We start from the raw sequence: 13,409 nt of genomic DNA on the forward strand, positions 1-13,409 counted from the left end.
GTTCGGTATTTCATTTTTAAAATACAATTCAATGTAAAAGTTCAAGAATATTTCAACATATCAAAGAGTTCTTCCCCCTTTAGATCTAACACATAACACAGAAATGACTGGCTCACGCCTGTAATCATAGCTACTCATGAAGCTAAGATCTGAGGACCACCGTTGAAAGCCGCCCAGCCTGGGCATGAAAAATGGTGAGACTCCTATTTCCAGTTAACTACCAGAAAACCAGAAGTAGAGCTGTGACTCAATGTGGTAGTGCCATACTTGAGCTGAAGAGTACAAGGACAGAGCTCAGGCTCAAAATCCAAGCCCTACAATCAACTGAAAAGAGGAAGGAGGAGGAGGAGGAGGAAGACACTACTTTCTCACACAGCACTTTTTTTGGGGGGGATAGGTCATGGGGTTTGAACTTGGCCTAGGCTCTGTCCCTGAGCTCTTCAGCTCAAGGCTCCCACCCTACCCTTGTGCCAAGCCCCACTCAGGAAGTTTTGTGCCTGGACTGGCTCTGAACCTTGATCCTCACATCTCAGTGTCCTGAGGAGCTAGGATTACAGGAGTGAGTCACAGCACCCGGGTTCACACAGCACTTTGAAACCTGTCAATGGACTCTCTTGTCTACTAAACCAGACTTCCAAAACAATTTCTAGCTTTTATCTACTGCATCTGTTTCTAAATGTGGAAACATTTTATCTCATTTACTAGGTTTTCACCAACAAAATAACAGTGAGTATATATATTTGTAGGTACTTACCTAAGCCATTGGTATCCAGCTCATAAATATCATTAACAAGATAAAAGGAACTTATCTGGCATTGAGAACAGCCAGAATTAAAGAATCCACTCATTCTGGTAGGTACCGGACCAAGGAAAGGATACTGAAATGAGAGAAAAAGCTATTCTTTAATTCATGCAAACTAACAAGATGAGACACGATTAGCTACTACATAAAAAGCAACCCAAGTCCTGTCTTTCAGAAGACAGTCTGAGTGTAGCTACTGTACATGGCAAGGATGTCCTGATACCTGAATTTCTTTCTCAATGAATCGCTGTCCCATCTCCATGGCTGCCTCTAGCTCCTGAAGGAGCAAGCGGAGGATATCCATCCGGGAGGAGACGCCATTCTCCGCACTTTTCTCCGAGTTCTTTGGCTCCATGGGGTGGTTGAGGCTGGGAAGTCCACTTATCAGCCTTAATGTGAGGGAGCGGATCCTTAACCACAGGGTCTCCTCTTCCAAGGAAAGTCTCTTATGTTCTTCAGAAACATCCCTGAAACAGAAACATCCCCAGACCATCCATTAAACTCCAGCCTGCTCCCTTCAAACCTTTCAATAAAGCTTTCACCAGTCAAGATGCCTCTGAACAGTCTCTCAAGTTTTATTTACTATCTGAATGATCATAGACAAGCAGAGAATCTACCAATTTCTAGCTAGGCAAGGTGGCTCACGCCTATAATCCTACCTATTTAAGAGGCTGAGCTCTGAAGATCAAGGTTCAAAGCGAGCCCAGGCACAAAAAGACCTGAGACTCTTATCTCAAATTAACTTCTAGAAAATGGGAAGTGGGACTTGGCTCAAAGGTAGGGCAGTAGCCTTGAGCTGAAGAGCTCAGGGACAGCACCCAGGATGAGTTCAAACCCTGTGACCCACAAAAAAAAAAAAAAAAAAAAAAATCAATTCCTAGTCAATAAAATAAGCATGATAGGGCCCAGGAGTCTGGTCTAGTGATAAGAGTGCTTGCTGAGCATACAGGAAGACCCAGGTCAATTCCTCTGTACCACATACATAGAAAAAGCTGGAAATGGTGCCGTGGATCAAGTAGCAGAGCTCTGGCCTTGAGAAAGACCAGGGACAGTGCTCAGGCCTGAGCCCAAGCCCAGGACTGGCAAAAAAAAAAAAAGAAATCAAGCGACTATAGAGCCCACCAGACGTTAGAATATACATGAATGAACATGTTAGTATGGTGATGCACATGTGTAATCGCAAATATTTGAGAGGAAAAGATAAAAGAGAATCATGGTTTAAGGTAAACTTGGCAGAGTATTAGTATTAGCAGGGCCCACCTCAGTATTCAGATGGGCATGATGGTTCATGTAATTCCAGCTACAGGGGTCATGAGCACAAGGATCATGATGCAAGGCCAGCCTCAGACAAAAAAATGTAAAACCTTCTCCAAAAAGTAACTAATGCAAAAAGGGCTGGGAGTGTGGCTCAAGTGATAGAGCACCTGCCTATCAAAAGTAAGGCCCTGAGTTCAAACCCCAGTACACTCACACAAACCCCTACAACATATAACTGGAGTGCTGGTGGATTACACATAGTAAGCAAACAGAAGTCCTAGGTTAACCCACAGCACCATCAACAAGGTAACTAGAAATAATAAATAATTTAAAACAAATTAGCTTTCAACACTTATGCTATTGTAAGCCAGCTACCAGTGACTCATGCTTGTAATCCTAGCTACTCAGGTGGCTGAGATATTACAAGGTCCACAGCCAGCTGAGGCAGGAAAATCTGTGAGATTCTTATCTCCAGTGAACCACCAAAAAGCCAAAAGTAGAGCATTTGTCTGGAATAAAAAGATATTAAGAGACAGCATTCAGACTCTGAGTTCAAGCACCAGGATTAGCACACAAAAAAGTGTGAACAACCCAGGACACCAGTGGCTCCTGCTACTTAGGAGACTGAGATCTGAAGATCAAGGTTCAAAGCCAGCCTAGGCACAAAAGGCCATGAGACTCATCCCCAATTAACCAATAAAAAGCCAGAGGTGGCACTGTGGCTCAAGTGGTAGAGCTCTAGCCTTGAGCTGAAGTGCTCAGGGACAGCGAAAGGAAGAAAGAGAGAGATGGGGGGCGGGGGGGGGGGGCGGGGGGGAAGAAGCCTGAGCAGCCAGGCACTGGTGGCTCACAAACTGTAATCCTAGCTAGTCAGGAGGCTGGGATCTGAGGATCATGGTTCAAAGCCAGCCTAGGCAGACTGTGAGCCTCTTATCTCAATACACTACTCAGAAAAAGGTGGAAGTGGCAATGTGGCTTTTTTAGTGGTAGAGCACTAGCCATGAGTACAAAGAGGCCCAGAATTCAAGACCCAGGACTACCCTCCCCCCCAAAAGGGTGAACAGTGAGGCAATACATAGCAGTCATTGTCTCAGAAAGGACCTACTGACAAGATTGACCCCTGGCTAATCCCTGGAAACCTGCTGGGTGCTGTCCCTTAGGCTCTTTGCTCAAAGCTGGAGCTCTACTGGTGAGAATTCTTAATATGTCAATAAAAAATTGACTAGTGGTAGAGCGCTTGCCTAACATGTACGAAGGCCCAAGTTCGAGTCCTCAGTACCACATATATAAAAAAAGCCAGAAGTGGTGCTGTGGCTCAAGTGGTAGAGCTTTAGTGTTAAGAAAGCCCTACGACAGTGCTCAGGCCCTGAGTTCAAGCCCCAGGACTGGCAAAAAAAGTAATAATTTAAAAAGGGTACAGTATTTTTACCTTGTTATCTGATATATTGTATATATGTGTGGTTATTTGAAATAGGATAGGGAAGAGGGGAAAACAAGATGAGAGGCAGGGGTAGAGGGACCAAAACATGAGAAAGGGTATCAATGTTTGTGAAGTAATGCACCTTCTATCTGGCAAATATAATGTAACCCTTCTATTAATTACAATAAAAACATATGAAAATACATATATTTGAAAAACAGACTGGCCAAAATTTAACAAGAAATCCAAAGGAACATACTATACGGCAATGATTTTACTTCAAACAAACAACATTAATACTCATGGGCAACAAAGTTGTATAGAAATTGTTTTTCGGGCTGGGAGTTTGGCCTAGTGGTAGAGTGCCTGCCTAGCATGCACGAAGACCTGGGTTCGATTCCTTGGTACCACATACATAGAAAAAAGCCAGAAGTGGTGCTGAGGCTCAAGTGGTAGAGCTCCAGCCTTGAGACAGTCCAAGGACAGTGCTCAGGCCCTGACCTCAAGCCCAGGACTGGCATGCATGCATGCATGCATAAATAAATAAATATAGAAATTGTTTTTCATCTTGCATTAAAATGGACGCTAGCTTTGACATAGCCTTCCTGTAGCAAAGGTACCGGTTTCCATCAAGATTCGACATGCCCAGTGCCATTTACTCTAGCGTATCTGCTGCTAGGAAAATAAAGTCTAAGAAAATTAACTCACAGACATGCAAAGATGTGCAGATGAGGTAATTCTGAAAACATGGATCTGTACATTCTAAGACCACTTTTAATGGGCTGCTTTTATGGCTGAGGCTGGTCAGAGCACAGGATTGGCAAGGGAAAAGGCACAGGGAGGAGCCTGGAGAAATTCTGTGCACTGATTGTCTCTGTTTTCCCCATCCCATGAGGGGCATACCTGCTATGCTCCTTTCTGCAGTTGGGAAAATGATGTAATACACAAGCAGAGTTTCTGCCCAGAGCTGCCCAACGGAGATTAATGCACAAGGCTTTTTTGTTAAACTTTGGCCAAGATGTCTCTCCCTCTTTTTTTTTTTTGCCAGTCCTGGGCTTGAGCTCAGGGCCTGAGCACAGTCCTTGGACTTTTTCAAGGCCAGAGCTCTACCACTTGAGCCTCAGTGTTTTTCTATGTATGTGGTACCAAGGAATCGAACCCAGGTCTTCATGCATGCTAGGCAAGCACTCTACCACTAGGCCAAACTCCCGGCCCAAGATGTTTCTTAATTATATTTGTTTTATTGACCTATTAAGAGTTCTTACTAGTAGAGCTCCAGCTTTGAGCAAAAAAGCTAAGTGACAGCACCCAGGCCCTGAGTTCAAGCCAAGTACTGGCACCTCCCAAAGAAACCAAACAAACAAATAAGATAGCCACTAAATCTCAGGCTGGGAACATAACCTCATGGTTGAATGCTTCCTAGCATGCACAAAGCCCTGGGTTCAATTCCTCAGGAAAGGCTGGAAGTGGTGCTGTGGCTCAAGTGGCAGGGAGCTAGCCTTGAGCAAAAAGTGTTGAAGAACAGTGCCCAGGCCCTGAGTTCAAGCCCCAAGATTGTCACACACACACACACACACACACACACACACACACACACACACACACACACACACACACACACACACACACACACACACACACACACACAGATAGCTACTAAATCTCAGAACAACAGCCATAGCTTAAAATTGTCAGTGAGTCTATCTAGAATCTATTCTGATGCATGCTGTGAAATACATCTAACCTTTTAATTGGCCACAGTCCCTTGTCTACCTCTGGTTTTACATATATTTTCTGAGCCCAACAATATGTCACATTTATATCAAAAGGAGATTCTTGCTCACTTTGTAATGTAAATTTTAGATTATCCTGATTCTTTCTAAACTAATTCTTGAAGTTAAGTTCCAGTTACCTACCTGTCTTTTGGATCCCAGCTAAAAAAAACATTTAGGTCTCTGTTGTCTCGTAAATCTTCCCATGGAATGTCATCTTCTTCTGGCCTAAGATTCATTGACTTTATGCTTTCTGCTAAGCTGCTTGATCTGTAATAGACAGAATTTGTTTTATTTCCATAATAAATCAGCCATGAAAAATTAACCAGGACTTTTTTTCATTACCAAGAGAAAAAGGGAAAGAGGAAAGGAAGATTTACCCCTATGGAATAATAAGGCTCACATAAAGTAAAATAGAACACTGCAAGATAGATACCCCCAAAGTCCAAGCAACACAAAGTAGATCCGCACTAATTCTGAGAGCCCTGCTTGGTGGTGAAGGGAATCTTGTAACTACAGATACATCAGGACAGGAGGACCACAGAACGTCAACTTCTGTGTGACATGTACCTGCTCCACCATTATCCCCAATGGGCTCAAGAATCTGTGGTTCATGAACTACCTGACGAACGTATTATAACTCCTCTAAACATTACCCTGACAATAAAATACAATTAAAACAAAAAACAAAAACTAATGGCTAAGAGCCACAACTTGAAAAAAAAAAAAAAAGAATCTGTGGTTCTGTTTCCATACTTTCCCTCAATTTAAATGGCAGTAATACCCATAATGGCTTGGGGTCTCAGCTCTAATCCCTTAGCTCCGTTTGACCCTAAGTTCCTTATGAAATACTTACATATTTGCTTCAAGGAGAAGGTCTAACAGCATCCGTTCAGTACGGACTTGTGCAAAATGAAGAGAATTATTCAGCCTGTTTCTAAAAGCGATAAACTCTGGGATCTTCTCAAATGCACCATATTTGTAAGCTTGAATGATATATTCTGAGGTCTAAGAAGGAAAGACATCACCTTGATGTAAATATTTCACAGGGCAGAGACAAGGTAAGCAAAGCTTATATTTTTTGTCAGCAAAAACACAATACTCAAGCTTTGAATCTGATCTTTAAAGGTCTTGGTCACCACACTTTCAAAAACAGTATTTTTCTTCCTTCCTATATCTGAGTCAACTATCCCGTTTCCTAGTATTGCTAACTGCCATGGCCTGACGTTAGGTACAGCTACTACTGCCTCCTACATTCTGAACAAGCCTGCCCACATCACTGCCGGTCAGTGCAGCAGGACTGACCATGTCAGTACTATTCTGGAAGGGATTTATTCCATATTTGTCTGCATCACAACAATCTACATTCTATATGAAGATTCCAAGGATGCCAGAAAAAATATAGCTACACCCCACCCAGAGTGAAAACTAATTTCCTTCAGAAAAAGAGGCTGATCTTTGGTTGTTTCTTTCTGAATAATGAACCAGACACAGGGCAGATTTTCATTTTATCAGGACAAAAGACACCAAACAAAGACTCTCATAAAAACTCATGTCAGAACCCAGAACCCATTCTTACAAAGACTTCCTTCCACAACCAACTTTCTATGCAGCCAGACTGCCCAAGATCTCTGCTAGAGATTTCCAAGTGAAAGGAACACTCACCACATGTGTTTTAATTATATATATACATATCTATATATTTATGTGTACACACAGACACACACACAGGAATGGTACAGAACAGAGGCAAGATAAAGAACTATCCATGGAAATCCTGGTGACATCACAGGCACGCGTAAGGAACAACATCTCACAGACATGGGCCTATGCCATCAGGATCAGAAGACAGTGATCACCATTGTGGCCAAGAAAAGATTTAGCTCAGAACTGGTATCTGCCCCCAACAAAGATCCTGTCTAGAAAAGCTAGCCTGTGGCATAGCCTCGGTTTATCAGCTCTGCCCCCATCTCCACTGTGTCTGAGTAATTTGCCCAGTAGGAAAATAGGCCAATAGTCAACAACATACCCTCTGATACACAGCCTCGAAGGGTTCATTTCAGGCCGCGGGATTGCGCCACGGGCGCTAATTCAACTGCATTCGATGCGGCTTTTAAACCCCCATGGGACACCTCGGCGAGCTGTTTGCCTGCAGTATCTGGAGAAATTAAAGACGGACGGACACAAGAAAATTAAAAAGATTACTTGTGATCCTGTATGTTTAAAGAAGGACTATCTGAAAAAAGCTCAACCGTACCTTGGAGCTTGATGGAGGATAGTGCTACGCTCCACCAAGCAGAGGCCAGTATATGAGTCACATGTATCTACCCTATGGCCCCTGGGCTTAGAATACAGCACAAGCTTTATTAATAGCTCTTGCATCAGGGAGTTACAGCTCGAAAAACTGGGAATATTTGATTGAGTAATCAAGACAGATATTATTTCGTAATTCCAAGCATATTTATAAATGCCAGTTCCAAAATATGCTGTGATCAAAGGGGAAATCCCATCCTTCATGAGCACAGAGGCAGTTTTGTTTCTGAGTGGTCCACAAAACACCACTTTAGAAAAAAAACATAAATCTGTTTTTCAAAAGACAAAGCAGTGTGATTCTCTGCTTGTTTCCTTTAGATAGTCCTCCTTAAACACTGCAGCAAAGTATCACTGCAGAGATAAACAAGGAATTGGCAAAGTGCCGCAATTGGACAGGAGGGCCCCTACGGGAACTGCAGGCAAACCCAGAAGCCACAAGTACTATAAAGACTTTTGAGTGGAGTATGGAGTCCATACCTACAACTCATTTATTTACCGAGGCTACTCAGATCCCATAGAAAGTCCTGAAATGAACCCTGGTTACTCTAAAAAGTAGCAAAATACACAGACATCAGACTAAACAATAACCTTTATGATTATGTAAATATTTTTAAGTAAAAACATTTAAGTCATTTTTGTGGAGATAGGAAAATCTACCATTGAGCAAAGAGGCATCATACCATCTATAATCTTATCTACTCAGAAGGCTGAGGTCTGAGAACTGGCCCAGGCAGACACATCCTTCACTCGGTAATCAGAAACCAGCTAGAAGTGGAAGGGTGACTCAAGTGGCAGAGTCTCAAACATAAGCAAAAACGTCAAGAAAACCTAGCAAGAGCTCAAGGCCCTAGGTTCAATCCCTAATACTAGCATGCACATGCCACACAAGTAAATCAAACGCATTTTTAACCTCTTCATCATAAATGCAGAAGAAAAGCCAAAATCATGATTTGATAAAATCACTTCTTTTGATTGTCAACAAATGAAATTCCCTGAAAACCTAAGACAGCAAGCACATACACTGGACAGGATTAAAAGCTCAGACTCAGCTGCCGACCCACATGAAGAGATTGTATAGACTGATGTGGTGAGGGGCGCAGTCCCGTCTCCAGGCTGAGCCGCAAGGGGCTTAGGGGCTGATATTCACTTCCCATTCTCCCTAATCAGAAGCTGTGTCTAATCAGGCATCAGTCACAGAGTGACAAGGAGGAGGATTAATACAACCAAGGGTCTAAGAGGCCTTGTCGCCTGCATGCCTCAAGCCCTCCTGTGATGTAATTACCACAAACTGGGTTTCTGCTATGGCTTCTATTTAATATACCCCACTGAAGAACTGGATGGCAGGCAGGACAGCCACAGCTTTTATAGCAACAAAGAGTTTTTCAAAATTCAAGAATGCTTCCAAGAAGATCACCAAAAGATAATTTCCTCATCTGCAGAGAGAAAGTAAGCATGGAGAGTATGGGCACGGCCAAGTTCAAGCAGGAGATGTGAGAACCAAGTGGACAGTGACCTCGCAGAAGACATGCCTACTCTACACTGCTTCTCGTGTAGCTCTGCCAAAGGTAACAGATAGGCAGTATATTATTTTTTCCCCAAAACCTTGGCTTAACCCAATATGGAGCCCAAGCCGGCTTACAGTGAAACCTACAGTGCAAGTCGCATTTTATAACTACAGCACACAGAAGCTTCATTTACTGTTACTTACAAAATACAACTGACTGAAGTTTCCTTAAATGCCCTTCAACTGATCAACTTCATAATCCTAAATAAAGTACTTCTAATTCTACATGAACTGACCACTGACACACGCAGTGTTAACTTCACAAATTAAGGTAACAGGAAGCAGACTAGCAGACTGTTCATGGCATCCTAGGATATACCCTTACAGGCTACACTACAGACTTAGAAAAAGGCTCTCACAGTCGCAAAGACAGCTCTGAGAGGCGCAACCCTTCTTAGTCTGTCAAGCACCCCTTTTCAGTGAGACTTTCAAAGGACTCCATTGAATACATCCACATTTCATGTACATAACTAGGTCTACCTCTTCTTGAGGAACTTAGCCTTAAGGATACCTGCCAGCAGTACAGCAGGATGCCAGAGCACCTGCTCTTGGGACACAAGGTGGTGAACTCTGAGCCATATCAGTCAGTAGTAGAAATGATTTTTCACTTACATCTTTCTGGTTGGAGTGGAAAAACCTGAGTGCGAAGTTACAGGACTGGGAGGCAGCAGCATACTGACCTAGGGAAGCGGCGTACCGGGTCAAAAGATAACTAGGTTGGAAGAAAAGAAAAAAGTAAAAAAATTATACTTACTAACCTTGGTTACAAATAATGTGCTTCAAATTACTATGATAAGATATAAGAAAACTAAAATACCCTGTCCCCATCCAAAATAATCTAATAGCCGGGAGTATAGCCTAGTGGTAGAGCACATACCTACAAAAATAATCTAATACACAGAATTAAATAAAAAAAAAAAATCAAAGCTCAGCTGAGGGCATGTCGGCTCACGCCTATAATCCTAGCTACTCAGGAGGCTGAGATCTGAGGATCAAGGTTCAAAGCCAACCCAAGCACAAAAGACTGAGACTCTTATATCTAATTAACTAATCTAATTATCTAGAAAAGGGAAGTGAAGCTTGGCTCCAGGATAGGTTGGTAGCCTTGAGCTGAAGAGCTCAGGGACAGCACCCAGGTGGAGTTCAAGCCCCATGACCCACAAAAAAATAAAATAAAAATCAAAGCTCACTTGCTTTTATAGGAAACCTAACATTCTGTGTCATGCTTTCTTTACCTCAACAATGAACAAAACACAAACCTTGTAAGTAAACACAATGCTTAGGTTGGGAGTGTAGCCTAGTGGTAGAGTGATTGCCTAGCATGTATGAAGACCTGGGTTCAATTTCTCAGTGCCATATACACAGAAAAAGCCAGAAGTAGTGTTATATAGCTCAAGAGGCAGAGCTCTAGCTTTGAGTTCAAGCCCCAGGCCTGGCAAAAAAAGAAAGGAAGGAAGGAAGAGGCCGGAAGTTTGGCTTAGTGGTAGAGTGCTTGCCTAGCATGCACAAAGACCTGGGTTCAATTCCTCCGCACCACATGCATAGAAAAAGCCAGAAATGGTGCTGTGGCTCAAGTGGCAGAGTACTAGCCTTGAGGAAAAAGCCCAAGAACAGTGCTCAGGCCCTGGGTTCAAGCCCCAGGACTGGCAAAAAATAAAAATAAAAAATAAATAAAAATAAAAAAAAAAAAAAGGAAAGAAAACATAATGCTGTTTTATTGTGTGTGTGTCATTGTGGGGCTTTTACTCAGGGTCTGGGCTATGTTCCTGAGTAATTTTTTGCTCAAAGCTAGTGTTCTACCACTTTTGAACTGCAGCCCCACTTCCACTTTTTGAGTGGTTAACTGGAGACAAAGAGGGAATTTTCTGCCCAGGCTGGCTTCAGAGTTGCAATCCTCAGATCCAAGCATCCTGAGTGCTTCGATAACAGGTATGATCCACAGGTGCCTGACTAATTCTGTCTCCTTAAACATCATTGCAAGACACAGACAATGACTTTAAGTAATAATAAATAGCCAAACCCAAATTCAAAAGGATGTCAAAGAAATATACGTGTCTTATTTGTGACATAAACATAAATATATATCTATGTATGCGGCAGGGAGCATAACCTAGTGGTGAAGTGCTCACTTAGCAAGCCCTGGGTTCTAGTCCTTGGTACTACAAACACAGAAAAAGCTGGAAGTGGTGCTGTGGCTCAAGTGGCAGAGCACTAGCTTTGAGTAAAATAAAGTCCAAGGACAGTGTCCAGGCCCTGAGTTCAAGCCCCAGGACTGGCAATAAGCAACATGCTACTGGGTATGGTGCGACTCAGGAGGTTGAAGTCAACAAAAATCAAGGTTAAAGGTCAGCCTGGGCAAAAATTATACAGATTTCATCTCAACCCATAAATCTATACACAGCGATACACTCCAGCTCCCCTAGCTATGTGTGAAGCATAAAGAGGAAGAATCATGGTCCAAGCAAAAAATTAAACACTACTCAAACAAGGCTGGCAACATAGCCAAAATAATAGAGTACCTGCCTAACAAGTACAAGGCCCTAGATTCAAACCCCAATAAGATATGAGGACTGGGAGTGTGGCCTAGTGGTAGATTGTTTGCCTAGCATTCACAGAACCCTGAGTTTGATTCCTTAGTACCACATACACAAAAAAAGCCAGATGTGGTGCTATGGCTCAAGTGGTAGAGGGATAGCCTTGAGCAGAAGGATTTCAGGAACAGTGCCCAGCCTCAGAGTTCAAGTTCCAGGACCAAAGGAAAAAAAATAAAAAAACAAACATAGATAAGAGCTTGTCAGCACATGCAGCATGCCAAGGCCCTGGGTTCAATCACTGGATGCTGGATGCTGTCCTTTAGGGGAGGAGGAGAGGGGGGAGTAGGAACTTGACCATTTAATAAATGCTAATTTTTTTCATTATCATAAAATCCTAAAGAAATTCTTCATGATTTGCAAGAGTCCTAATAGGTGTTAAATTACTGTCATGAATAGTTGCACTGTTAAAACTTAAAAAGTCTGAATGCTATGCTCCCTTCCTGAGGTGGCTAGCTACACATTACTCAGAGTATATACTACCAACCCAATGGTGTCATGCTGGATATGTTTAGCATCGAGGCTGGAATAAAGATCCACCACTGGTTCAAATGCACCCAGCATACAGTAGATTCGAACAAGCAGCAATTTGAACTGGGCGTTGGAAGGGCTGTGGGCTAACCCTTCTTCCAGCAAAGTCAGGGCCTGCCACACCGCAGTCTCATCACCTAAAACCAAAGTAGAGCATTATCCACTGATCTTTACAGCAGAGTTTCTCAAAGAAAGTAAATAAAAACCTTTGATACCATCACCTCCTTTAACTATTCCATGAATTACTTTATGTAGAAGTAATCAATTTTCCTTATAAACCTATAAATTGAAATAAGAAATTTCCTTAAATAGTCCCTCAATCATTAAGCACATTCTTAAATATGCCCTCTACAAAAAACCCAGAGTGGGATGGGAAGTATAGCCTAGTGGCAGAGTGCTAGCATGCACAAATCCCTGGGTTCAATTCCTTGGTACCACAAACACAAAAAAAGGCCAGAAGTGGTGCTATGGTTCAAGTGGTAGAGTGCTAGCCTTAAAAAAGCCCAAGGGACAGGATTTAGGCCGTGAGTTCAAGCCCCAGGACTGGTCAAAACACTGAGTTCCTGGGTACCAGAGACTCAAGCCTATTATCCTTCCTACTCATGAGGCTGAGATCTGAGGAATGTGGTTTGAAGCCAGCTCATGTAGAAAAGTGTGTGAAATTTCCTACCACCCTCCCATCAGTTATGGGGCTTTGACCCCAGAGCCCAAGCACCTAGTTAGCACTCTACCACTTGAGTCATAGTGCCATTTCCATTTGTTTGTTTTTGCCAGTCCTGGGACTTGAACTTAGGGTCTTGGCACTGTCCCTGGACACTTTTTGCTCAAGGCTAACACTCTGCCACTTGAGCCATAGCGCTACTTCCAGCTTTTTCTGTGTATGTAGTACAGAGAATCAAATCCAGGGCTTTGTGCATCCCAGGCAAGCAAACTATCACTAGGCTACATACAATTCTGGCCCACTTGCAGTTTCTGAGTGGTTACTCAGAGTAAGTCTCAGGGGCTAGCTTCTGCCCAGGCTGGCTTCCAACCGTGATCGTCAGATCTCAGCCTCCTGGGCCTCAGAGTCCATTTTTTTTTTTTTTTGTGGGTTATGGGGCTTGAACTTGGCCTGGGCCTGGGTGCAGTCCCTGAGCATTCCAGCTCAAGGCTACTTCCC

General features: G+C 42.9%; 1 protein-coding gene across 6 annotated transcripts in view; it reads right to left on the reverse strand.

Annotated features, from left to right (window-relative positions):
* Naa25 (N-alpha-acetyltransferase 25, NatB auxiliary subunit) overlaps positions 1 to 13,409 on the reverse strand; it is a 51,139-nt gene that overhangs the window by 8,547 nt on the left and 29,183 nt on the right. For all 6 annotated transcript variants that reach the window (XM_090320091.1, XM_090320090.1, XM_090320095.1 and 3 more), the window contains 6 exons: positions 12,207 to 12,387; positions 9,741 to 9,840; positions 6,108 to 6,259; positions 5,396 to 5,521; positions 1,026 to 1,269; positions 755 to 878 (listed from right to left, as the gene is read on the reverse strand). In XM_090320091.1, coding sequence (XP_090176217.1) covers positions 755 to 878; positions 1,026 to 1,269; positions 5,396 to 5,521; positions 6,108 to 6,259; positions 9,741 to 9,840; positions 12,207 to 12,387 — 927 coding nt within the window. The remainder of the gene's footprint in view (positions 1 to 754; positions 879 to 1,025; positions 1,270 to 5,395; positions 5,522 to 6,107; positions 6,260 to 9,740; positions 9,841 to 12,206; positions 12,388 to 13,409) is intronic.

Source organism: Megascapheus bottae, chromosome 28 (assembly GCF_031878675.1).
Source record: "Megascapheus bottae isolate mThoBot1 chromosome 28, mThoBot2.hap1, whole genome shotgun sequence".
Taxonomy (NCBI): Eukaryota; Metazoa; Chordata; class Mammalia; order Rodentia; family Geomyidae; genus Megascapheus; species Megascapheus bottae.